General features: G+C 44.6%; 1 protein-coding gene across 1 annotated transcript in view; it reads right to left on the bottom strand.

Annotated features, from left to right (window-relative positions):
- The window catches only part of RNF220 (ring finger protein 220), a 249947-nt gene that overhangs the window by 204590 nt on the left and 18337 nt on the right, over window positions 1-27020 (bottom strand). The window contains exons 3-4 of the mRNA XM_037500499.2: window positions 3267-3612; window positions 2871-3026 (exon numbers count right to left, since the gene is read on the bottom strand). Coding sequence (XP_037356396.2) covers window positions 2871-3026; window positions 3267-3495 — 385 coding nt within the window. The 5' untranslated portion in view covers window positions 3496-3612. The remainder of the gene's footprint in view (window positions 1-2870; window positions 3027-3266; window positions 3613-27020) is intronic.

Raw genomic sequence — 27020 nt, 5'->3', positions numbered from 1 at the left:
AAAAAATTTTATTGATATGAAGAATACTGAAATATGAGCTAATCATATCAGAAATTAACTCAAAAATTTAAGAATAAAACCCTTAAAATACAGATGGTTAATTTTGGCAATCTGACCAAAAGGTACTGTATCCTATTTCTTAGGTCTTGTGAACACTTCTCTCTCCTCCCCTCCACCCCCTCACTGCCCCATCTGCCCTTAAAGCTCTCCCTTTGGAAGCAGTCTTGTATCCTGTCACTCGATTATCTGAGAAATATTACTTATTTCAAAACGGTTCTGTAGGGAGGACCTGAAAGGCATCTAGTGGGAATAATCAGGCCTTCTAACGGCCCTTAAATATGTATTTACATAAAACAGACCATAAATATTCCGACACATGTCGGCATATGACAAGAGCCAAGGAAACTGCTGCGGACTTTGTCACAGCGCCTCTTAAGCCCTTCCCTACAGAAAAATGTCTCTTCTGCCTTCCAAACTCGAAAGCAAAAGTGCAAGTGCAACCCACCCGGTACAGCCTCGTGAAGTCTACCCTAGTGAAGAAGAGGAAAGGAGAAAAGGCCACAGATACAGGGCTATCACAGGGTAACAGTCTCCTCTTCACTCAGCACCTTTGTTTCTTGTAAAAGATTAGTCATAAATAAAACTCTAGGTGATAATGTGGGTGTACAAATACCCTAGATACACAGATACATCTATAGGTTTGATGTTTGCTTAAGAGAAAAAAGAGAACACAAGGTACTGTTGAAAGGAAGAATTTTTAAACAAATAATAAAAGGGGAAAGGGCTCCAATTTATATAACACTACAATCTAAAATAAAGAAGTTTCCCCACCCTTCTGATCAGAATCTCATTAATTTCAAGGTCAGAATTCCATTTCACTTTGGGAGACAGACTCATTTAATTTTTCTCCACCCAGGCGTATTCCTGTGTGAGGGATCCATCTCCATGGGGGATGGCACCACCACACAATGCAAACCAGGCAAACAGAAGAGTTATGGCTTTGACACTCGGGAGGGAATGGATATCCGCATCTATGAGTTCTCACTTGACTAACAAGCTTCCTCCTGCTTTGGGTGTCTGATACCGGTTTGGGTTAAAAAGATAAAAAAAATGGAGAAAAGCTGGATTTGTTAGGAGAGAAGAAAGAAATCTTGATTTCCAGGTGTTACTTTGTGGCACATTCATTTTGAGAGGAGTGCATTTTCAACTGATATTTGGAGGGAAAGATGGGGCAGAATCTGTCACACCCTAACCCAGGGCAGTTTAGCCAGAGGTCAGATTGTAGCAGGCCTCGATCACTTGCACAAACAAATGAAAATGAAAATGAAAATAAAATAAAATAAATGAGACCAACATGACGCCAATCCCTGTTCAGCTGTTATATCTGAAAAGCAGCACCGTAACACACACGTCAGCTGTACAAAGAGGAAAAAAGTGGAAAAGGAGCTAAACCAGAAGTGAGAGAGCAGGCGGCTGTGGGGCTGTCATACAGCAGCCTTCTCCCTTAAGTGGGGAGGTCTCGGGCTTACAGATGCTGACATAAAAGACACACTTGCAACATATTTCAAAACCAAAGAGCGATGGATTTACAAGGCAGGTTGATTTTATGATGACTTTTATTGAAAAGGTACGCTGGGTTTAGGCAGATGCCTTTTAGCGCAGGAAAGTTAACACAGTGCCTAATTCAAGGAGACAGCCTGAGGAAGCAGTGCCGACAGGGGAGAGAGCTGCAATGTCTCTATTACTCTCCTCGGCATCATAAAGAGAAGAGAAAAAAAAATGATATTCGTGTTGGTGATTATAGAGAGGACAGGAGCACAAAAAATAGAGAAGAGGGGAAAGCAAACCTCAGATGTAGTTTTCTTAAGAAAACAGAATGAAGTAAATCTCAGAACAAAGGATTGGGTGGGAAAACACCCTCAGTTCATAAACTCTCAGCAGGCTTGAAGAACACTGCTCTGCCTACCCACAGCCAAGAAGCTACAAAACACAATTAGTTTTTGGTGATATGAGAAGAGAAGGTTGCAGGGTTCAGCACTCCTAGTTTGTAAGTTCCAAATAAAGGTTTAGTTCCAACAATTAGTGAGTGTAGCCCACGCCCAACAAGGCACTTGGAGAACATGAGAAAGCAGTTCCATAAACAGAAATTAATAATAGTTGTGAACATCAAATATGGAGCAGTCACACAGGTCAACCGTGTCTAGTCCTAAAAGTGAGCCCCAGGATAAGCATCCAGCAAACCTGTTAAATCCCAAGAGAAGCCAGCTTTCTAGCCTTGCGATCACAGGACAACACAGCTGTTTGAAATGCTTTATGGTGATTGACGACACCTTTGTCCTTCTCTGAAAAATAGCCTGATGTGGACAAGGAGGACTGAGAGTTGTGAAAATAAAATCACGTGGAGACTGCTGCATGTGATACAATGAAAAAGCTAAAAATAATACCGAGATCAGAGAAACATAATGAGGATAGCAAAGAGAGGAGGGACGGACGAGTTTCTTCAGGGCTATACCCCCTCTCCCCCCAGTCTCCAGGAGCCTAACACTATCTAATGAAATGATACTCACTCTAGTACATCTATGGCACCCCTCTTCACTCCAGAGTCCCCAGAGAATAAGTCAGTCATGCCCTGGAGAGAAAGGCAGTATGAGGCCAGCTTGCCTCTGGCTACCTTAGAAAACCCTTTCCCACAAGAACTATCAATGCACACTGATGGGAGACAAGTGAATGTTAGCACTGCACAGCTATTGAATGGGAAGTAGTTGGTCCTTCCCATCACCAGCAGCATGAAAAACACCACCGACCTGTTGAACACTACTGGAAGGCAGGGCTTACTGGGAGCAAGGGAGGGCTGGCACCCGAGTACTTACATCTGTCATTCCGATCCTCTGGGCTAGATGATGCTTCCCGATCCGAAATGAGACCAGAGACAGCAAAAATCTTCTTCCCAGTGTCGTCAACCTTAAGTGAACCGGGGGAGCTAGATGGCAGCTGTGTCCCAAAGTCATATTCCTTGCCATCTGCATCTGAGAAGCGCAAGTGGGGAGACTCTGTGTCATGGCAGTTCTTAAGTCTCTTGGCTGGTGTAAAGGCTGACTGGTAGCTCTCCCGGTCCTCAGTGGAAGCAAATGGACGGAAAGCCCCCACACCACTATGATTCAGCATACTGATTGGGGTGCAATCTAGATTTGGGGGGGCAAACTGAGGGTGGAGGTGTAGCAAAGAAGGGGGGAATTCACGATTGGCAAAAGTGCCTGGCACCCCACCTTGCCGATGGTACATAGAGGCAAAGGTGTAGGAGCCATTGGTGAATGGGATATGCACGTCCTTGTCTACTGAGACAGGTACACCGAAGGGTCGAGGCTGCTGACAAGGGATGGAAGCATCACGGCTGGCCTCAGCCGTGGACGCCAGGACCATCAGGGCTGGGGATGCCAGTGGATTGGGGAGGTAGGATGAGTTCTCCATCTTGAACGCTGCCCGGTGTAAGTCCATCGGAGTCTCTGTCTATGGCCGGCGTCACACAAGAAACAGTCTCGCCCGGGAGGGAGGCCGAGTGGCACCTTGGATCAGGGCAGGGAATATTACTGGGGAATCATCCCTTTCTAAGACCTGTGGAAACAGCAAGGAGAAAAAAGAGAGGGGGGAGGACAGTCAGGGGGGAGGAAAAGGGAAACCCCAAGTGATCGAAACACCATCCTTCTGGCTTACAGATGCTCGGGCAGGAGACACCACAGGCTTTAGGAGCCAGTGGGCAGCAGCATCAGACCGTTTTCATTCAGGAAAATCAATAGACAACTTACTGTGATGTACGCGTAGCTGACTTTGGTCCCTACACGTTCCGGGTGAAATGCGCCTGAGCCCAGCAAAGGAAAAAAAATCATAAAACCTCCAAATACAATATTCCCTGAGCAAATGAGCTTTGGAAGGCCAACTCACCAGCAGATTAGGTGGGGCCTATATTTTAAAGGGCTTCCACCTGCATACACCACTCGTGGCAGGCCTGATGTTCAGAGACCAGGCCCACCTCTTTGATTCTGCGCCCCCCCACCCCCACCCGGACTCCTCTCTTTATCTCCCACTAACAACGCCCTGATGCTGAAAAATTCAAGCATGCCTAGACCATGACCATCTGTATGTTAGTTGGTACAAATCATACATATGGGTAAATTACACAAATCATACATGTGGGTAAATTACACACAAATATACCTAAACACACATCTTCATGTATCATCTGAGACTGCTTCCAGAAAGAAGTACTGTGTGAAGAAACAACAGCAGCATTTTTTCCTGACACATTCCTCTCCACACAGGCTTTCTCTTTTCTGAGATGGAACAAAACCTTCATCAATAAAATGCCTGGCGTCTCTGACAATATTTAAAAACATAATGGGTGCCTTTGGCATATGTTCTCTAGAAACGTCTGTCTTCCAGGGGCAGCAAAGAACAGATCGGTGATTTTAGTTACTAATGCACTCACTCTTAAGTAGATTTGTAAACTGCTTTGGATTCGCCATTAACATTTAAAGCGAAATGTTAACAAAATTTCTGACTTATTTTGCTCTGCTTATTGGCCCAGTCAGAGCTGATGTCTGAAAAAGGCCCCTGGAACAAATTGGAGCTTGGAGAGACTTTTTTCAATTTCCCTTTTACTTTTCGGTTGTACATTTTCATGGCCACTGCTTCTGTTTCAAAATATATTTTGAGGGGTGTAAGGTGGGAGGGAAGGGCTATCTATTAAAAGTCAGGATAACATAAGATAAATACTAAGACTTACGGGCTTCACAAATATACACTAAATAGGAACTTAATGAAACTCAAAGTATAACCCGAAATCATCTGCTACAAATTATAAGTTTTAAATTGAGTCATGTCTCAAACGCCCCCTCCCTTAAAAGCCCCACCTAGCTAATGGAGTATGGTAGGCATACTCTCAAAATGAGAAACCTCAGTGAAATTGTAGATGAATCCTCCTGGCTTAATGCAGTGCAAAGAGAGTATTTCCTTCTCCTATCCTGTAGCAGACGTGTCAATGACTGTTATTAATTGGGAAGATGAGTGCACACCATCAGACTGCTTCCTCATTTGGCATCTTTCCTTATAGACATCATTGCTAAATTACCAGATTATGTATCTCACATTAACGGATTTTTCTCTCTTCCAAATTTTAAATAACTTTCCTGTCAAGTTACAGCAGTGCAGGGAATGATCTGCCAAGGACAGCCAGTTAGTTTGACAAGTCTGGGAATCCTGTTCTTGGCTGTTTTCAAGTCAGATTAATGGTCACACAACATGGATGCTCTGAAAGTGGGTCCAGGGCTGTTCCAAGGGTTCTGGGCAGCTCTTCACTGCAGAAAGAACACACTCCTTGCTTATCAACCAGAATGCCACATGAGGCAGGCTGGAGAAAAGGGCAAGATATAATACTCTTGGGGGTGAGAAGAGGAATGACCACCCCCGCCCCTCACCAATAGCCCTCACTCAGAGGATTCCATTTCTATTTTTACTTCCTAGATCACCTCATTATGTTAAATGAGTTTCATAAATTAGTAATCTGGCGACAGCACCGGACACTACAGCAGAACACGGTGAATCACTCAAACCTGGTTATTCATTTGAAACTTCATTATAATGAAAATAAATCAACAATATTTTTCTAGGCCACATCTCTTTTACTCCACTGTGTGGGCGTTGGTCTCTGTGGGGGAAGGGGACGTGTTTTTTTTTTCCCCCTTTTCTTTCTTACCCCTCCTCACATTAACAACTTGTATACAGGAGGCTTCAGCAGACCACAGTCATTATGAAAATCTATAGTTAATACACTCCCAATGTCAAAATGTCATGGGTTTAAACACAGAACCCAAAATAAGAAAACTAACTGACCCTCTTAATTAAAAAAATATGGATTGTAAGATAATCAGCTTGATGGAGCATTTGGATGACTGTAAAGAACCGGGCAAAGGGAAAGTAAGTAACTGTTACTTTTCTGCCTCTATGCTGATTTTTTTTAATTTAGCACTTCGTGCAAATCCAGATTAAAATAACTCCAGCTATTGATCCGAGCAGTGGAATTGACATTAATTTTAGTTCACTTCTCACTTTGCAAAGGGATCAATAGGAAGTAATAACAGCTGACATCCCCACTGAAAGGAGGAGAAAGAAGGGCTGAAGACAGAAATCGAAAAGCAACCAAATAAATCATCAGCTACTTTTCCACGGCATCAGACAAACTCCAAACAGATTGCAAAAAGTCTTTGTTGAATTAACTAAACAAGGAGGAGGGATCAATTCACGAAGCTAAATAAATTGTCTGGCAGGCAGTGAGGCTGGACAGAGGGACCAACAAATATTGAGTTTTAAAATTTCCAAATCCTTCACGTGATGGGCTTGGTTCGGTTCTCTGTGTGTGGGAGTTTGTTTGTTAAATCACACAGCCGACCCTGGTTTAGCGTGATTACAAAACGCCGGCTAGCTGAATAATTAGTGAGATTACTAATTGCGTGGTTAAACATGCCAGCACCAAGACAAATGAAACGAAGAAGCTGGCGTTTGGAACGTGAAAACGTCTGAGGCAGGGCTGATGCGCAGCGCTCCGCGCTCTCTGGCGCGAACTGGCCACTTTCGCATTGAAAAACCGAAAGCCGAAGAGAAAGTCTTCGAGAGTGGGCAGTTTCCCACCCAGCCTCTGGCCAGTCCTGCCCAAGGTCCGGGCTTCCTGGCCCGCGCCGGGATCGGCACAGAAGGAAGCGGCGCTGCTGCTGCTGCTGCTGCTGCTGGGAGCCAAACCCACTTGCAAATGACTGCCACAAAGAAAGCTGCAAAGCCTCTTGCCCGGAGCCAGAGCTCTGAACGCCCACCAAACTACGACCCTGTTGGCAATTAAAACGCACACACAACACCCCTCTGCTTATTACAACAGGTGACATTTTTGTAGTCTCTGAACCGTTTCCAAAAGCCAGGAATTAAAATAAAACAAATTAAACGATATTTTCCCTTTACATAAATAAACTTTTAAAAAAATTAACAGGCAACTTAAAAAGCAGAGAACAATGGGGAAAGGGGCCTGGGTAGTGGGGGGTGGTGAAGAACTCAGGAAAGAATTTTTTTAAGTTCACAGACTTCTTCGCTTGAAGAGAATTCCCTCACACCAAACGCCCAGGGGGTGCTTGGAAACACCGCTCCAACAGAAAATTCACCGCCATATGCGAGGGCTCAGGAAGCAAAAGGCTACCGCGGCCCCGGGGCTGTGGCCAGCGCCTGCGGTTCAGACGTGGCCGGGCACCGGCCCCAGATCTGGGTCGGGACCCGGGCCCAGCTTGGCCAACGAGCGCGCGCCCCGGACAGCCCGGCCAGGCCGGGAGGGCAGGGCTGGGGCTGGCGGGGCGGCTGGCCCCGCGCGGGTGCGGGCTCCAGCGGGTCAGTCTTCCCCGGAAAAAGCGACTCTTTAAGGGAAAACGGAGCGAGACGAGGAGCAGGCGAGGCCAACACAAACTTGGGACCCACGCGGAGCCGAGCCCACCGTCCCTTGGCCTGACCGCTCCCTCCGGCTCTCGGCTGCCGGTACACAAAGAACAGTTCAGGTCCCAACTACCTCCGCAAGAAACAATTTGCTTGCAACTTTGGGGGACGAGGGCGCAGGCCAGGGGAGAACCGACGAGTGCCAGGGGCCCCGGCCGCTCCGGGCAGGGCCCGCGGGGCAGAGGCTCTCAGGGAGGTGCCTTCGATCAAAGTCCCAGGACCTCGTGCCCCGAGCGCCCCGCCCCGAGGGTCACCGGGTCCCTTCGCCGCGCGCCAGCGCTCGGGCGGGCAGTCGCCGGGTTCCCGGACTCCGGCTCTGCCGCGAACACCGGCCGGCGCGGGGTCCTCGGGGTGCCCGCGGGGCGGGAGGGAGGGCTCCGCGCGCCCGCCGGGCCGCGCACCCCGGCCGCTGGGGAACAGGTGTGCGGCCCGCGGCCCGGGCCCCGTCGGTCGCCAGCCGCGCGGCGCGCCCTGTCCTCCGCCGTCGCCACCCTGCCCGGGGTCGCCGCGGGCGCACTCTCGCCACTTGTGCCGGGCTTCCGCGGGCCAGAAGGGATGGAACGGAGGCGCCCGCGTGGGTTTTTTTTTTTTTTTTTTTGCCTCGACGCTCCTCCTGCCTTTACCCCCCTCCGCTCATTTTCCATCTGGGGGCAGAACCCCCGAGGCGGGCGGAGGATGAGGCCGGGACTCCGGCCGACTCTGCTCCCTCCAAGCTGACTCGCCCCTTCCTCGCCGCCCGCCCTTCCCCCCCGCCCCCCTTATTTTCCCTTTCTTTCCCTTAACCCCTCTAGCGGAGTCCGGAGCGGGGCTGAGAGGCGAGACGGGGCTGGTGGGCATCGTGGGCAGAGAGCGCCCGAGTTTTCCTTCTAGGTTTCTCCCGGGGCAGAGACCCCTGACGGCCGGGCCCGGCCCGGCCCGGCGGTGCCGAGCCCCGCGCCGAGCGCACCCGCCCCACGCACCCACCGGTGCCGCGCGCGCCGCTCTGGGCCGGCGCCGGGGCCCTGCGCTGGAGCCGCGGCCGGGGCCCGAGGAAGCGGCGCGTTCTTAGCCGGGAGCGGGAGCTGGTGCTCTGCCTCCCAGCAGCCCGAGCCCCCGCTACTTCGGGGCTTCAGGTCGCCCTGACCCCGCCGGGGTCCACCTGGGCCGCGAGCTCTCGGAGGGGCTCCTGGAGCGGAGGGCCGGCCGGGCATCCCCTCGAATGGCCTCACCACCGTGGGCGGCCTCGCCCGGGGGGCCACACGGAAGCTCTCCGCCCAAGTTTGTTGTGCCCTGGAAGAAAAGGCTTTCCCTTACAAAGCACAAAGCGAAACGCCCAGGCCGAGCCCTGAAAAGCCTGGGGCCGGGGAGGGGGGCGGCGGGAGGCCCCGGCGCGCGGTGGCGGGGCCGGGCTCCGGGCGGAGAGGGTCGCGCGGCCCGGCGGGCGAGCGCGGCGGTGTGGCCGCACCACTGCAGCGGCCGGCGTGCTCGCGGAAAAGTTTTGTTCTCAAGTCGGAGGGAAGAGAAATTGTTACTCAGTTCCAGGCAGCTCTAAAATAAAAATAAAACTACCGAAAGGGCAACGCTCCGCTGTCGGCACGGAGGTCTTCCCGCCCCGCGCGGTGGAGCCGCGCCGAGAGCGTCCCCACCCGAAAATCCCCGGAGACCCCCCACGGGCAGGCTGCGCCGAGGCCCGGCCGGCCCGGCCGAGCGGAGCCGGGAGCCCGCCGGGCGCCTCCCGAGCCGCGCACCTCCGCGCCCGCACCTGCCTCCCGCCGCCCGCCGCGCGCCCCCACCTCTCCACGCCCCCACCCCGCCCGGCCTCGGAGAGGCGCGCCGCGCGCCGGGGCCCGCGGCTCCCAGCCGCTCTCCGGGCACCCCACCCCGCGGGCCGCACGCAGCGCGGGGGCGGCCGGGGTTCTTTCCCTTCCGGACAGCGGGCGCCCCATCCCGCCCCCAGCCGCCGGCTCCCCGCTGGGTACCCCCGGCCCGGCCCGCCGGAAATCTCCGCGCGAGACGCGGGAGCCCGGCGAGAGGGCGTCCTCGCGCCCGACCCGAGCGAAGTGGGTTCGGGGCTTCCTACCAGGTGGGGGAGAGAAGCCCTGCTCCCTTCCCTGACTGTCCCCTCACTCTCCCCACTCGTCCAACTCCCGAGCCTGGTCCCTCCCCTCGCACCCCCCAAATGAAGCACACGAGGGAAAACTCGGGACGGAAAGTTTGAGAGAGGCAGCGCACGCAGCGCGCGGAGCCCCGGGGCCGGGGCCGCCGCGGGACGACCCGAGACGCGCCAGGCCAGGTCCCGGCCCCCGCCCCTCCCGGGGGGTGCGGGGGGCGCCCGAATCCCGAGGAAACCGACCTGCAAAGTTGTCCGGGCTCCCGAGCGACCGGGCCGCCCCGGCACCCACCCCGCCCGTGTGCGCACACACATCCACACCCCTCTCGGGTCTCCGTACTTGCCGTGGAAATTCCTGGGGCGCGCGGCCGCACTTTTCAGCAGCCGCGGGGGAGCGGGCGCCGGGCGCGGGGCATGGGCAGCGCCGGGCGCGCGGGCCGGCGGCGGCGGCGGCGTTGGCGGCGGCAACGGCAGCAGCGGCGGCAGGCGGCTGGCCCCGGGCGTGTGCTCGCGAGCTGCCTGGGAGTGCATGTACAGAGCGAGGCGCGGGGCGCGTGAGAGAAGGAGCAGTGCTGCCTCTCAGCGCTGGCTCTAATCAGTGAATGAGCCTCCACTCTCCCCGGGACTCGGAGACACACGCGCGCACGCACACACATACACACGCACACATTCTCTCACACGCGCACACACACACAGGCACTCTGAGCACTGAATACATTAGGGCACTAAGGGACTCTGGGAAATGGAGTCCAGACCCAGGCCCTCCTGGAGAACAGACCTGCCGGCCCTCGCCGAGGAGCGCCCAAGTCTCGGGGTGCCAGACCCCTTGCAAACTGGAGAGAGCGCTGGCTTTTGCTCACGCTCCCCACCCTGAAAGCGCTCAACCAATGGCTTGGTGCTGCTCTTGCTCTCCTGAGCCAAAAGTGACCAAGAATAAGTGGGTACATCTTTAAGATTGACTCCCACTGCTAATAAAGGACCCCCAGATTCTGGTTCCCCCAGAAACTCTTCCCTTTTCCCCCCAGAAAAACCTTTACCTACGGCTTTCCTCCTGGAATGCTTCGCTAGGTCGTTCGTTGCTTAACAATAACATAAGAAATAAATATAAATAAAGCTATAGTTTTAGAGAGGGGCCTACTTTAGCACCCGGATTTGAGAAGAAAAATATTTGTCCGTGTTTATTGTTAGTTTGTTTCAAATAATTTTTGTTTCAAATAAATTTATGTGATCCTTTCATTCACCAAAGACAGAAAAAGAAGTAGGGGAAATGGATGGAGAAGAAACAGTCCCCAAGTGCCTCCTAGGAACAGGGTCATAGGGATCTAATGCTTTTTACATAATCTCATTTAATCCTTACATTAATTCTGGAGATATTATCACTAATATATATGTAGAAGAAGTAACTGAGGTTAGAAGGGTTTTGTAATTTGCCAATGGGAAGATGGTTAACAAGTCTAAAATAGCAGGTAGTCAGGGCTCTGAAAGCAAAGCCCAACCAAAACCTAATCCTGGTTTTTAAAAATTGTTCCTTTGTTTTGTGTCTCAGTTTTTGAAATCTCAGATTTCTCATCTGGAAAAAAAAAAACAAAAACCAAAAGAGGGCAGGGGTACATACTTATAGTTTACCCTGCAAAGAACCAGGTGGGATTACAAATTGTCTATCTAAAGAACACTGAGTCTCAGTGTCTCATTCTTGTTATTATTTCATGGTCCCCTTTGAAAATGTTCAACATAAAGGTAGCATATAAATGTCATATGTGTTTAGGTGTGCATGTGTTGTTAACATTTAAAATTTTAACTTAGCAACTCTTTAAGTAAATAGTTAATTTTATCCAGAGTCCTGTATTAATGGCTGTTTCTGTCTCTGAAATTCATGGGATGAAGGTTGTTTGTTTGGAAACCTCTAAGTTTTTATCCATGTTTAGTTTATTCATTCACACAGTAACATATTTATTGTATTAGGCACTAGATTATTCTTTCCTGCTAGGTTATAAGTTTCATGAGGGCAAGAACTGTGTTTGTTTTACTCAACACTATACCCATAGCATCAAACAGTGTTAGTCTCTCGGTTGAGTGAATAAATGAGAATATAAAAGTAAAATGAACAAACAAAATTTCTGCCCCCTAGGAGCTTATGATCTAGTAAGGGAGACAAAGAAAGAGTTAGAAATCAATTTGACGACTGGTATAATTAGGGTGACCATGTAGTTCATTGGTCTGAGATAAGTTAAATAACAGAAGGAGGCACCTTTAGTAATTACATTGGGATGGCAGGTATGAACTGGGACCATCCTGAGCCAAACAGGTTGAATGGCCACCCTAACTACCTAGGGTATTTCATTCATTCATTTAACAAGCATGTATTGACAACTCTCTTGTGTGGTATATTGAAGGAACTACAAAGTCATTTGATTTCCCTAGAAATGGAAGTAAGAAGCAATGAGTAGCAAGAAATAGTTGGGAATGGAGAAAGTCACAAAAGATTTTGTATACCAAACTAAGGAAAGTGGGATATTATCCTATAGTAGATGACAAACTCCTGGGGGGCTTTCCTCTCAGGAAGGGGGTTGTAGAGGTGCAATAAGGTAGGCTTTCTGTTTTAAAAAGAGAACTAGTTGTTGGGCGAGCAGGTTAGAGGTTGGATGGAAGGCAGAGAGAACAATTAGGAAGCTTGCTACAGGTAATTTTAGTTGGTGCATAATAGGGCCTAGACAGGGTACTGGGCAGTGGGAATGAGGAAGAGGGGACATATTACAATAAGCACTAAAAGGTGGAATTCACACGACTTAGCCACTTACTATGGTGAACGAGAGCAAAAGGAAGACCCTTTAGAAACCCTTTACAGGATGTTATTACTTATAGGACAAGATACTGTTAGTACTTTAATGCCATTAGTAGTAAAGGGCTTCCTTATCAATGTATAGAGTTCCCATAAATTCAGTACAATCTCACAGGTAGAGGCTATAGATAAGCAATCCCATGTCAATCATGTCAAGTCAAACATTTTTGACTACTGCCATATACAATGGTCCTCACTTTGATGCAAGTGCTTAGATGTTAGAAGAAATAAATAGAGCTGAAAAAGACCAGTTAAATGAAAAAATTAAATCCCCCAAATCATAGCAAAATTATATAATGCAAAATTGATTATGTAATACCTCACTAATTCACAAGTCACGTGCCCAGCATCCTCAGCTATCCAAAACACAATGAGCCAGGAAATAAGCAAAAAGGGTCCCAGAATAGCCAAAATAAACATTACAAAGTCCATGCGCTAAAGTTAACACATTTTACTCCTAGGAGAATTTCTCAATCCTTCACTCAGAGCCGATTTACTCTTTCTTAGGTACAACTCTAATAAGCTTGATTATTTGGCTTTCCCATTCACAGCTGATTAAGACTGTCAAATTAAAAGGGGGCAGCCATTAAAAAGAATGAGATAGACTCAGATGTACTGACATGCAAAGATGCCTATTATATATTGTCCAGTTCTGGAAGACATGCAAGACATAAAACAGCATGCATCATATGAGTTGATATTTGTATACACACAAGTATACACACATGGACAGAAAAAGGCCTGCAGGGTTACCTATTATCACTAACAACAGTTATGCCCAGAGAGTGGAAGTGTTGAGAGGAGGAGACAGGAAGGAAGAGAGGACTTCACTTTTTTATTTCATATGCTTCTGTATGCTTGTTTTTCAACGAACATCTATTAGTTCTGTAATTTGAATTGTCCATTTAAAAAGCATATAAAAGGAGCAAAGGACAGTGTTGTCAGAGCAAACACACCGACAGCAAGAAGTGGTGGTTAAAAGAAACCAGCACAAGAACTTAAAACCAAGAAGAGAATGGAGTTGTTCCATGTAGACACTAAAAACGCGGTCCCATCAGTGGCCCCAGGGGATGTCAAGGCTTCCAAACCAGCATCTTCTGATGCATCCAGGGATAAGTCATCCAGAAATACCTTGTGCGTAGTATATTTTATGTATGAGAGCCAGTAAGTATATAAAAAATTTAGAAAAAATAAATTCCTACCTAAAGCAGGTTTTGATACTTTAGGAAGTAAATTTCCATTGTCTGGAAAATAAACTTTTGTGGAACACATCATTCTCTGAAGATGAGAAGTAGAGGAGATATTACTTTATGTAAGAGCAGAGGTGATACAGAGTAAGGAACAGTTCATAAATTCAACATTCAACAAACATTTATTGAGTGTCTACCAAGTGGCAGTCTCTAAGGCCACAAAGATAAAAAAACAAAACAAAACAAAACAGTCCTTGCCCTAGAGAAGCTTGCAGTCCAGGAGCAGAGGCAGATAAGGAAAGAGTGTGGTAGAATGTGAGCGGTGCTATAAAGGACGGTAGGAACACCAAAGAGGGAGAGGCTAACGTTGCTGTAGCAGTTGGGAAAGGCAGTAGACACAAGTGTGTGTTCAAAGCCTATCTGATATACGGATGGCTATTGTGGGGGGTGACACTTAAGTTTGGGCTTTGAAGGTTAAGAAGAGTTTACCTAGGGAGAAAAGTGAGAAGAGTACCCCAGGGATTAATGTAGACTAAGGCACAGAGCCATGAAAGTTCTTGGCACATTCAGGTAGTATCTGAAACCTTTAGTGGATGGTGGTATCTAAGGGTAAGACTGTAATAACCTGCCACTTGCTGGGAGTTTTTGTGTCCTATTTTATCTTGAAAAATCGATGGAAATTTTACCTTCGACTCCACAAATATATTATGCTTCAATATAAAACAATGCTTTAAATTATTTATCCTCTGCTCCAGAAAGACACACCATATTTCTCCAGTACCTTCTCATACCCCACTTGAAACATGAAATAATCCAAGGGTTCTTATTCCTAATTTAAAAAACAAAGATGTGGGAGAGATACAGTTGTACTGAAACAATAGAGCGATGGATCATTAAGAGTCCTGTTTGGCAAGTTAAGGAACTGGGAATTCAAATGCCTAGCTAACTCCTTTTCATACTTCAAGCCTCTGCTTAGGCAGGTTCTCTTTCAGGGAGATGAACTGCCCACCAGTCCTTCATTTTCCTCAACGCCTGTTATCACAGCACCCTATGCATTTATCTATCCTCAGCACATTGTGCTGGAATTACTGATAATGTTTTCAGGCTCCTCTACTAGACTATGATCTGCTTAAAACAGTTGTTTTGCATGGTACTTAGGCAATACAGATTCAAGAAGCAATACCTGACTTCCCAAGATGGGCGAGGATCCCCTCTGTATATTCCCACAGAATCACATGCTTGTCCTTTCAAAGCCAGTATTAGACTATACTGCAACTGCTTATTTTTCTGCTTCTTCGTCTAGATAAAGTTTTTGAGGGGAGGGGCCATTTGCTTGCCACTGCATCCCAACACTTAATACTCATCTAAAACATCACAATAAAAGAATGAATGAATGAGTAGCCTTTAAAAAATCTAAAGACATGGATGGCAGGATCAGATAACCATGGAAAAAAATAACTTTGAAGGCAATTTTAAATGGAGACTGGAGAGGGTTAAGACTGGAGGCAAAGAAATTAGGGGGAATATTGCAAAAGAAACATAAGACATACATTGGTAAAGCCTGTCTAAATAAATGTCTTTCTCACTGGCTAATTTGATTAGATGTTTATATTTATTTTTTAAGACTGATCTCTTTATTCTCCTAGGATTCCCTAACAGAGGATACTCAGTTACCTCATTTAGAAAGCCTTCCCTGACCCCACCCCCCACCAAGCTGGTGCCTTCCAGTACATCTGGAGGTCATTGAGGGCAGTGACTACATCTTATTCATCTTAGTATCTCCAATGCCTAGGACATGCCTGCTCAATAAATGTTTGCTGAATGAATGAACACATAAATTGATCTATTAGTATACTGTACTCAAACTCCGACCAAGACACAGAGGACCTAATGATCCCCAGGGTGCAGGTTTCTGGATACAGGAAACAGAACAAATAAAGCAAGACTAGATACAGAGGTACACCTATTCCACAGGTAACACAGGGTAAATTTCTCTCTCTGACCCCTCCATCCTCATTCTGAAGAATAACTCTCATTGAGTGAAAATCAATAAAAGTCATTTTAAGGGAAGTAGGTTTAGTAGGTTTAGAAAAGGACTCTGAAGGAGGAGAAAGAAGGAGGGGGAACTTTAAGTTCAACCAATTTGGGCTTTTTTTTGTGAGAACTTGTAAGCTTCAAAAAACCTTCACAAAATAAAAAGTCTCCTTTCCACACTTCCTTTCAAGGAATTCCCCCCCCCACCCCCAAAACAACAGATACATTGAGATTCCCTGTTTTATAACTGAAAAAGAAAAAATAAATTCACAAGAGAAATAATAAATCCTCCATTTCTCACATTGGCATAAATAAGAAACTTTCTAAAGTAGCTGCAGGTAGTTCTTTTTTTTTTTTTTTTTTTTTTTTTTAAAAGTGACAGTCTTTTATTTATTTATTTATTTGTTTGTTTTGTTTATACAAGCACTGGGTACAGTCAGAAGCGCGGGAGGGTGAGAGAATCCACCAGAGCCAGAGCGGGGAGCAGAACAGGCAGAAGGACCGAAGTACACTGCTGAGGGGAGCAGCGGGCGGCAGGAGAGGTCTGCGCGCCATGTGGGACCCTCCTCCGGTGGCCGGGAAGCAGCCGGGGATCGAACTGGCGCCGCAGAGGCCGCGGGCAGCTTCGCAACCCAGCGCTCAACCGCTGCGCCACCGGGGAGGCCCTGCAGGTAGTTCTTATACATTCAACCGATAATGATGATAAGATGGACCCAATAACCTAGCAACAAATACTTAGTGCATACTACAAGAAGTTTTAAAAGATGTTAAGAAAAAAATGACATTAGATGCACTTCCTATCCTCTAAGAAGCATATAGATTTATGGTGTTAAGTCACAATCGAGAGAAAAGTTAAATAATATGCAACTGAATTATAATGTAGATAAAATTTATCAAATGAGTAACACAGGCAAGCTTTCATAAGATTTCAAAGACCAGAGAGAGAATAAGGGTTCGAGGGGTACAAAGGGTTTTAGGAGAAGGTAGGATTTAAGTAGGGCATTAAAGAAGATTAGGTTTGACTACTGAAGAATGGAAACTATAAAAAAAAAATGCACATGGCATGTCAGGGAACAATTTACTCTTGGTTGCACCACTTGCAGTGACCAGAGAGATTAAAATTTGAGATGGAAATATAGCACCACAGTTAAGAATGACTGAAGGTAAATCTGGGGTTAAACCCTTTTCTACCATTACTGGTTGAGTGACCTTGTCACATTCACCCTCTCTGAAGCTCCATGTTCACAACCCTAAAATGGACAGTGTTAATGACACCTATCTCATAAAATTGATCTGAAGATTAAGTGAAAGGTACTCACCACAGTTCTTGGCAAATAACAAATTAATAGTTAATAGTTTCATGTACTTCTCTCAAAGTCTAAGTTTGTGTCTGAAAATTCTAGGGTTTAAAAATGATTGGATTTATTATTTAAAAAGCATAGAACAAAACAAACAAACAGCCCTTTTGCTTCACTCAACCCAAAAAAGCAGCATTTTCCTTGCTGATTTTCATTTAGGACAAATCTTTAGCATACTTATTGCTTGATTTTGAAATCCACCTTCCCAAAAGTACTAAAGGTACTCTTTCTTAAAGTATTCTGAATCCCCCTCACCTCCACTAACATCTACATTCTTTTCTGGGCAATAGAATTGTTATGAAGGAAAATAAGTAATTGCTCAGGTTTCAGATTTTTCTTACTTGCATTTATTCATTCATTTATTTCATAAATATTTATTGAGCACCTATTTTGAAAAATGAAAGCCGTCAAGTGGAAACTACTTCAACTTCTCACCACCTGCACACACCTATACCTCTTTTTCCTTGTTCTCTCCCATTGCATAGAGGGAAGAAGAGGTCTTCCTCCAAGCAAAGGCTGGACCCTCTGCCTGTGCTTTGGAGGGTCTTTGCACAAGCATCATCTCTTTCCTTTTTCCAACCTCTTCCTCTTTAATAGTTCCTTTCTGGCTAGCATTTAAACATACTCAAATATCTCTCATTAAATCTTTCTCAGTTCATCATTCATATTCTTCTCCACCTCTCACACACAGTCTCCACTCTCTCCTTCCCAGTCAAACTTGTGGAGAATATTGCCTACAACACCTGCCTCCATTTTCTCATTTCCCACTTACCCATTAAGTTTGTCAATCTGGAGTTTGTGCTCACATTCCTCAAAAACTTCTCTTAGTAAGATCATCAGTTTTCTCATTTTACTTGACCATTCCCTCTTTGAAATATTTTCCTCCTTTGACAGCTGTGTCATCATACATTTCTGAATTTCTTTTTTCTTCTCTAGTTGTTCCTTCTTAATCACTATTGACAGCTCTTCCTTAATTCCACAATTAAAGATTTTTTCACATTCTGTTCTAATGTGCATATTAGAACAGTGTGACTTTTTCCCAAGGTAAATTAATTTGCTCCCAAGACTTTCTCACCATTGCTTTATCTAGAAATCTTCAAATTCATAGCTCCAGACCGATAAATAAATACAATCACCTACATAAGTTCTCTACCTGAATATTTAAGGGTACCTCAAACTCCACATGGTTAAGCCTGGACTTAACATCTTCACCACAAACCTGGTCTTCCTCTGTGTTGTACTGTGTTAGCTCAGTAAATAGCAGTACCAGTTACTTCAGGGTCATCCATGACTATTCTTTCTTTGTCACTCATAACAAATTAATCACTAAATTTGTCATAATACCACCTAGGTATTTCTAAAAACCATGCTTTCCTTCATTTTTTAAAATCAGATCATCTCTTGTTTAAGCTACTGCAATTGCCTCCTTTAATTATTTTTAAAGATTTATTTATTTTTATAGAAGAACTGGGGTACAGGCCAGAGGTGTGGGAGGGTGAGAGGATTCACCAGAGACAGAGCAGGGAGCAGAACAGGCAGATGGACTGAAATACACTGCTGAGGGGACCAGTGGGTGAGACAGAAGAGATACCATGTGGGTATCTCCCTAGCCAGCCCGGTGCTGCAGACAGCTTCACAGCGCTGCCTGCGCTCAACCCTCTGCACCACCGGGGAGGCCCTACAATTACCTCCTTTTAAAAAGGACAAATTTGGGGCCTCCCCGGTGGCGCAGCAGTTGAGCACTGGGTTGCGAAGCTGCCTGCAGCCTCTGCAGCCTCTGCAGCCTCTGCAGCCTCTGTAGCCTCTGCAGCGCTGGTTTGATCCCCGGCTGCTCACCGGCCACTGGAGGAGGGTCCCGCATGGCAGACCTCTCCTGCCGCCCGCTGCTCCCCTCAGCAGTGTACTTCGGTCCTTCTGCCTGCTCTGCTCCCCGCTCTGGCTCTGGTGAATTCTCTCACCCTCCCGCGCTTCTGACTGTACCCAGTCCTTGTATAAATAAATAAATAAATCTTTAAAAAAATAAAAAATAAAAAGGACAAATTTGTTTACATCATGTGCAATGCTTATGTTATGATTGCCCTTTGATAAAGGTCTGATCTCTGCCTACATTTCCCTTGTCCTTTCCCCACTTCTCTGCTCTCCTCATGTTGATCTCCTCTCAGCGCTTCAGTATATCATACTTGCTGTCACCTCAAGACCTTGCTTTCTATCCTTCTTAACAATCTGTGCCTACTTAATATTTAACTAAAAACATGTATATGTAGAGATTTGAGCCTAGAATGCTTAAAGCAGATACAACAATATAACCCAACTTTACCTAAGTAAACATAATTGGAAATATACATATATGTATATATATATGTTTCTTGTATATCAGGACTGTATTTTATTTATCTTTTTATCTACAGCATTCCACTTGGTGTCTGGAACAAAGTAAATGTGCAATAAATGCTTGTAGCATTGAATTGACAAACTTCCAAATGGCTGGACATGAGATCTGAAGGAATATGAAAAATTAAAGATAACTCTGAAGAGTGGTTTACCTTTTAACAGAAATGGAGAAGTTGATAAAGAAGGGTGGTTTAGAAAGTAAATCTATGCAGTTCTGATATCTATTGATAGTGATGGTGACATAAGAGAAAATTTATACTGAATGAGGTCACCAAAGCAATGGAGCCATGCAAGGGCAACATGTAGATCATTCCCAAGATAGGGGGCAGCCTGTACGGCCTGGAGGACTAGTGCATAGGACACTAATTGGCCTAGGGCAGTCCCAGTTTATACCTATTATCCCAGTATGATGGTGCATGCCCCCACACTCTCAAGAGGATCCAAATAAATTTCACAGCCAGCCTACTAGAAGGTCATGTGAATTTGGAAGAGTGAGTGCGTTAAGGGGAAGAACACTTTAGGACAAGAGCATAGCAAAGAAATAGAGTGATTTCAATTTGCAAATAGTGAAGGGATATACTGAACTGAGTAACATGAAAAGCTAACTAGGAAATGAAACTAGTCACTTTATTTTTTTAAGATTTATTTATTTATTTATGCAAGCACTGGGTATAGTCAGAAGCATGGGAGGGTGAGAGAATTCACCAGAGCCAGAGCGGGGAACAGAACAGGCAGACTGACAAAACACACTGCTGAGGGGAGCAGCGGGCACAGCAGGAGAGGTCTGTGCGCCATGTGGGATGCTTGCTGGAGGCTGGGGATCGACAGGCACTGCAGAGGCTGCGGGCAGCCTCACAGCCCAGCGCTCAACCGCTGCGCCACCAGGGGAGGCCCAAAACTAATCACTTTTTAAGAAGCAATGCCACTTGGGCCTCCCCTGTGGCGCAGCGGTTGAGCGCTGGGTTGCGAAGCTGCCCGCGGCCTCAGCGGTGCCAGTTCGATCCCCAGCTGCTCCCCGGCCACCGAAGGAGGGTTCCACATGGCGCGCAGACCTCTCCTGCCGCCCGCTGCTCCCCTCAGCAGTGTACTTCGGTCCTTCTGCCTGTTCTGCTCCCCGCTCTGGCTCTGGTGAATTCTCTCACCCTCCCGCGCTTCTGACTGTACCCAGTGCATGTATAAACAAAAACGAACAAACAAACAAATAAATAAATAAAATAAAAAACATGCCTCTATAAAAAAAAAAAAAAACCTATAAAAAAAAAAAAAAAAAAAAAAAGAAGCAATGCCACTTAACCGTCAAAAACCCTGAGAGATATTTTCGTCCATATTTTACAGATAAAATTATTAAAGTTCAGATTAACCTGTTCAAAAGGCTAAAAAAAGCAGAACTGAAAAAGTAAAAAAAAAGCTAGAAAGTAAAAATTACTAAATATAAATAAATAATTGGGAAAAGTCAAGGAAAAAAATACCTGGAAGTCACCAGTGATCCCTTCCCTGATAACTTGCGTGTGTTTTGAATAGGAAGGGAGGGATCAGGCATCCACGTGATCCTTCCCCAGAATGGAGGGCAGCCACCACAATCAAAATCCTTCATTGTAACTTGTAAAATCAGTGCCCACTATATTGTGGAGTAATGCAGTTCAATGTAAGCCACCCTTCTTTTCCCAAGAGAGAAGTAACTCCAGGAAGCAACTTCAGCGAAATGGAAAACAGACACTTCCACACTGGGACACACCTGGCTTCCTAACAAGGTTGTATGTAGAGAAAAAAATTAAAATATTTGGGGCAAAAGGAAATTAATCTTGGATAAAATGAATGTCAGAGAGGATATCATTGCCATAAAAACAATCAGGAAAGGGATAAACTAAGGAAAGCCCGGATGTGTATGCAGAAGTGAAAATTACTCCAAAAGTTGAATAGAAGCTAAGAAGCGGATGGAAGAAGGTACAGAGTGGCCACGCAAGACAAAAGAATCTAAACATTTCATGAGAAAGACTTAAAGGTTCTAAGTTGGAAAAAGGGTAAACTCTTGTGATGATTCCTTCAAAGTGAGTGAAAATTGCATCTTAGCAGTAAATATCCTTCAATCTTTCCCAGGAGCTAAATAAGGTGCTCTTTACTGTGCAATAAGAGTAGTTTCACTTTTTACTGCCTCCCTCATTGAGTGCTGCCTAATAAGCAATTATACTTCAGCTCTGCTGCATCTTTTCCTTCCCTTTCTTTTGAAGACTAGAAAGAGATGAATGCAACAATACATATGCAGTTATAATTTCACATCAAGGAGATCAGTTTTAAGAAGCCCTTGGCAAATATGGGTTGCATTTAAGAATGCTTTTAGTATATCTGCCTGTCATGAAACAACACAGCCCAGTGAAAATACGTACTATTAACTAAGAAGCCAAGACATTCACTAGTTGAGCAGCTTACATATACCATATACTTTATTATTCTTATAGTCTACCTATACTAAAAGGGTGTTTTTAGTGACAAATTCTACACAAAAGTGAGTGTTAAGTGTTGTTTTAAATATTAAAACCATTTTTAATCATATAAAGTCAATAAATAATGCCACTCTCCTTATTCCTTTACTCTTTTTATTTGCAACAATCTAAAATTTAATGAATAAAATTTATGAAGCATAAGCTTTAGAAAAATTGCTTGAGCTCAAGTTAAAGTTTATTTTAAAAAATAATTCAAATTATATGGGCTCTACTAATTTACATATTAGTCAATCAATAAACAAACATTTGTTCAGTGTTTACTGTGTGTCAGGAATTATGTTAGGCTCTGTGGGGGAGTGATACAAAGTACTATATTTCATCAAATCAAAGACAGTTTGGATTACAAGAAGCATCCCAATTTTCAGAGCTGTCAAAATGGAGAAAAATATGTATCTTAGAAGTGATTCTATGTGGGTAAAAAACAAAGAGCTTCCACCATGAGAAAATAATGGAAGCTGGCTATAAAAAGTACCAAGAGAGTGCTGGATACAAAAGTGATCTCAGAAGTTCCTTGCAGTACAAGTTGCAAGGAGCTGAGGGATGAAGTAAATGTTCTATGTATGATATTAGTCTAGTTCTGCTAATGTATTTCCTGTTGATTCTATAAGGTATTAGTAGGAAAGGAATGAATTTAAAACCAAAATTTATACTTTCCCTCCTTATCTGTAACAATTTTAAGTTTTGTTAAGACTTGTAAGTTCTATTCTAATCCAAAACCATGATTTGTGTGTGTGTGTTGAAAAATTTAACTTAAACAGAAAGAATAACATAAATTTAAAAATAAGCAAACAGAATATACTAAAATAAGAATGAAATTTGAGGGAAATGACCTAAATTATTTAAATTGTGAGCCTGCAAAAACAAGTGAAGATATTTCAAAATAATAGTTAAGGCATCACATTACACTTGAAAAGTGAAAATTAAAAAAAATGTGTTCCAATGGAAGTTCTAAATTACATCTGCATCTGTAGATCTAGGATCTATTCCTGATCCACTGCTAAGCCCCTTCTTCCACCTACCCCACCCTAAGCCAAGGCTTCAAGACCTCCAGCCCCCAATTAAAAAGGACACCAGTAGATGCTGTCCCTAGGAATCTAGTCTTCTTAGGACCCCTGTTAACCTCTCAAAGATCTTTGAACTTCAAGCTTCTTTGCTCCCACAACTGTGTTCTGCTACCTCTATTATGACTAGTCACACTTCTGTATGAAAAGAAATGCTTGCAGGACCTTCCAGACCATAGTGGACTTTTAATAAGCTACCCTTGTGTCCACTGTTCTCTCAGAGTCAGTTGGGACTAAAGATGCATTCCTATTTTCATAGCTCAAAGCCTCATATATAAATACCTGCTCCCTCCCCGTATTTGTCCGCTGTTCATTATTCCTAAAATACTCTACACTTCCTTAAGCCCAATCCAATCCTCTTGTTCTCTTGCTAGGAAAATTTCCCATTTGCCCTTTACAATTCCACTCTTCTCCATCCTCAGTCACTTCCCTGAACGTTCCTTCCACTTTTTGCCTTACCCAAAGCTGGGTCTCTAAGTCACCTTCTCTGAAGCCTCCTCCAGTGAAGGCTGTTCCTATTGTCATATCTGTGTAGCATTAGGAGCTGAGGATACTCCCTGGTGCTACTCAGAGCCCACAGCTTCTCTTTTCTTTTGTAAACACTTCTGCTCCCCTTTCCCTGGTTGCTCATTGTAATCTACCTACCTCCTGTGTGTTTGTGGTTCACAGAAAACACTGGGACTTGCCTTATTTTCTCTTGTACCCAAATCCTGCCATCATCCTAACTTACTTCAGAGTCCTCACAAAAGACCCGCCTAATTTACAATATCCTTCTACAATGCCACAGTCCCTCCCTGGAACTTGTCATCATCTCCTGAAACTTCTTCACATTCTCTACTTCAACAGTCACTAACCCTAGTAGTCCACTTTCTGACCATAACCACCTACCCTTATAGCTGCCTTATTAAACTAAATGGACTGCAATTGTTCTTCCCCTTCATTTGAATATCAGAGTATTGGTCCCTTTACTTTCTAGCCTTTTCTGGCTTCATGTCTCTATTTATCTAGCCTAGAGCTCATGGTCCATCATTGCACTCACTCTTTTAGAATTATCCTGAACTCTCTCCTTGAGTTCTCTTTCCTTGTCTTCTAAGACACCATACTTTCCTGATTTCCCTTACTTGTATGACAGACTGGTTCCTGCTTCCTCTTCTACTATATGAGAGTGTTTCAGGACTCTGTTCTGGGACCCCTTCTCTTTCTTTCACTACCCTTTCCTTAAGTAATCTCAACTCTTCCCATGGCTTTAATGACTATCAAAATATATTCCTTACAAACTCTCCTGCACTGTTGGTGGGAGTACAAACTGGTCCAACCACTATGGAGAGCTGTGTAGAGATTTCTTGACCTACTAAACATAGAGCTTCCATATGATCCAGCAATTCCACTCCTAGGTATTTACCCAAATGACACAGAAACATCAACTCCAAAGAGCACCTGCACCCCTATGTTTATAGCAGCACTGTTTACAATAGCTAAGCTTTGGAATCAACCCAAATACCCAAAAGTAGATGACTGGATCAAGAAGATGTGGTACATATACACCATGGAATACTACTCAGCGTTCAAAAAAGATAAACACATGCAATTTGCAGCAACATGGATGGTGCTGGAAGGGATCATGCTCAGCGAAATAAGCCAGAAAGAAAAAGAAAAATATCGGATAGCCTCACTCATAGCAGGAATCTAGAAAACTTAAATAAGGGACCAGGAAAATGAATATCATAAGAAAGTGAAAATCATAATCAACAAACAACTATGAACCAGAGACACTTTATGAGGGGTGGGGAGCGGGGAGGGGGAGGGATTGGGGTCAAAATAAAGGGGTTGCAATTGTTTGGGGAATATAAAAATAAAATTAAAAAAAAAAGAAGTATCCCATAGCAAGTCAAGATGGGTTCAAATTTAAAAAATACATATATATATATACATATATATATATATTCCTTACATTCATACTTGTGTTCAGAATTGTTTGAGCTCCACATTGACATATACCTAACTGTTTTTCGAATGAATATCTCCAAGGTACTTCCAACTCAGCATATTCTAAAGTAAACTCATTAATTTCCCATTAAGTTTATTCCTTCCAGGGTCTCCCTGGTGGCGCAAGAGGTTAAGACGAAACCTATGAAGTTGTTCACAGCCACTGCAGCATGAGTTCAATCCCTGGATGGCCAGGGAGCTACCTCATATGGCGCAGCAGACCTCTCCTGACTCACCCGCTGCGCCCCTCAGCAGTGTATTTCAGTCAATCTGCCTGTTTTGTTCCCCCACTCTGTCTCTGGTGAATCCTCCAAGAAAATTTCCCTGATATGGAGAACTGAATCTACACATGAAAAGCACAGAAGAAAAACTGATAATGAACAACTGAATCCCAAACATATCTTAAGTTCTGCTTTAATGATGAAAAAAGTGCTCCTCAGTTCATCTAAGCAGAAAAATCTGGTTACAAAAGAAGGAAGAATCAGGCTGGCCTCATACTTCACAGGAGAATTAAATGGCTGCTAAGTTTCTAGGGAAATAAAATTGAGCTCAAGGATATTATATCTGGTTAAGTTGTCATTTAAGCAAACAAGTCAAAGACAGATATTCTCAAATAAGGAAAGACTGAGGGGGTAAAGGACATATGATCTCACCCTGAAAAAAGAAAAAGTACTCATGACAAAATAAGACTAACCAAGAGAGAATAAAAGAATAAAAGGAATAAAAATATAAAAATCAACACTCAACATCAGAAAAACAATGGAGCAGTGACTTCAAGGTTCTGAGGGGAAAGAAATTACAACCTATGAATTTTATTCTTAGCTCAGTTGTCTTTCGAGCGGAATAGCAAGAGTCACAGTGTCATAGATACTTCCAAATGACCCTCCAAAAGAAGTTGTATCAATGCATATTCCATTGGCTGTATTTGTGACTGTTTCCCCACACACTCATCAATTGTATTAAAGATGGTATCAATTTGTCAGTTAAATAGCAGTTACATACCTTCTCATGGATCTTTTAAAAATTATATCTGTCTCATGTCTGTCTATCATTGCTATTTTAATTCTATCTCCTTAGTTAAAAGTGATCTTTTTTTTTTTTTTAAGATTTATTTATTTATTTGTTTGATTGATTTATTTATTTATGCAAGCACTGGGTACAGTCAGAAGCGCGGGAGGGTGAGAGAATTCACCAGAGCCAGAGCGGGGAGCAGAGCAGGCAGAAGGACCGAAGTACACTGCTGAGGGGAGCAGCGGGCGGCAGGAGAGGTCCGCGCGCCATGTGGGACCCTCCTCCGGTGGCCGGGGAGCAGCCGGGGATCGAGCCGGCGCCTCAGAGGCCGCGGGCAGCTTCGCAACCCAGCACTCAACCGCTGCGCCACCGGGGAGGCCCCAGTTAAAAGTGATCTTGAACCACTGTTCAAATATTTATTAGACATACTAATACTGAACATACCTTCTGTGACTTTACTAATTCCTATCCTTTGCCCATTTTTCTATAATGTTGTCTTTTCCTTATCCACCATTAGGTTTTCTGCATATATTGTGAATATTTATTATATATGTTATAAGTAAGTTGGCTCAGCCTATCATGTCTTTTAATTTTGTGGCTTTCATTATATGAAAATTTTTATTAAGTGATGTCCTTTACAACTTCTTACTTAAAAGGAACATTTCAACCACAAAATTTAAAACAATTCTTCTATATTTTCTCCTGATCTATAAATTTCCTCTTTTTCATTTTGATCTTCACTTAATGATCAGACTCACATAATTAGTATTATTAGACTTTGATTATCAGACCTCATAAACAGTGGAAATATAATTTTCCATTAACCAAAATGGTAAGACCTGATTAGAAGCACCCATTTCTGTCTGTAGCACCTGGGAAGCAGAATTAGTAAGCCAGTCTCCTGATGGTATTCCCAGAACTTGTAATTAAAAGAGGGGAATATTTCATTCATGAGGGTCCTCCCTGGTGGCCTAGGGGTTAAATCTCAATGCTAGCACTTCTACTGCCTGAGTTCAATCCCCGGCCAGGGAGAAAACCA

The sequence above is a fragment of the Talpa occidentalis genome, unplaced genomic scaffold (assembly GCF_014898055.3).
Source record: "Talpa occidentalis isolate TD23 unplaced genomic scaffold, MPIMG_talOcc4v2.1 talOcc4.9, whole genome shotgun sequence".
Lineage (NCBI taxonomy): Eukaryota > Metazoa > Chordata > Mammalia > Eulipotyphla > Talpidae > Talpa > Talpa occidentalis.
Note: the sequence above shows the minus strand (reverse complement) of the source record. Positions and strands in the feature narration are given on the sequence as shown.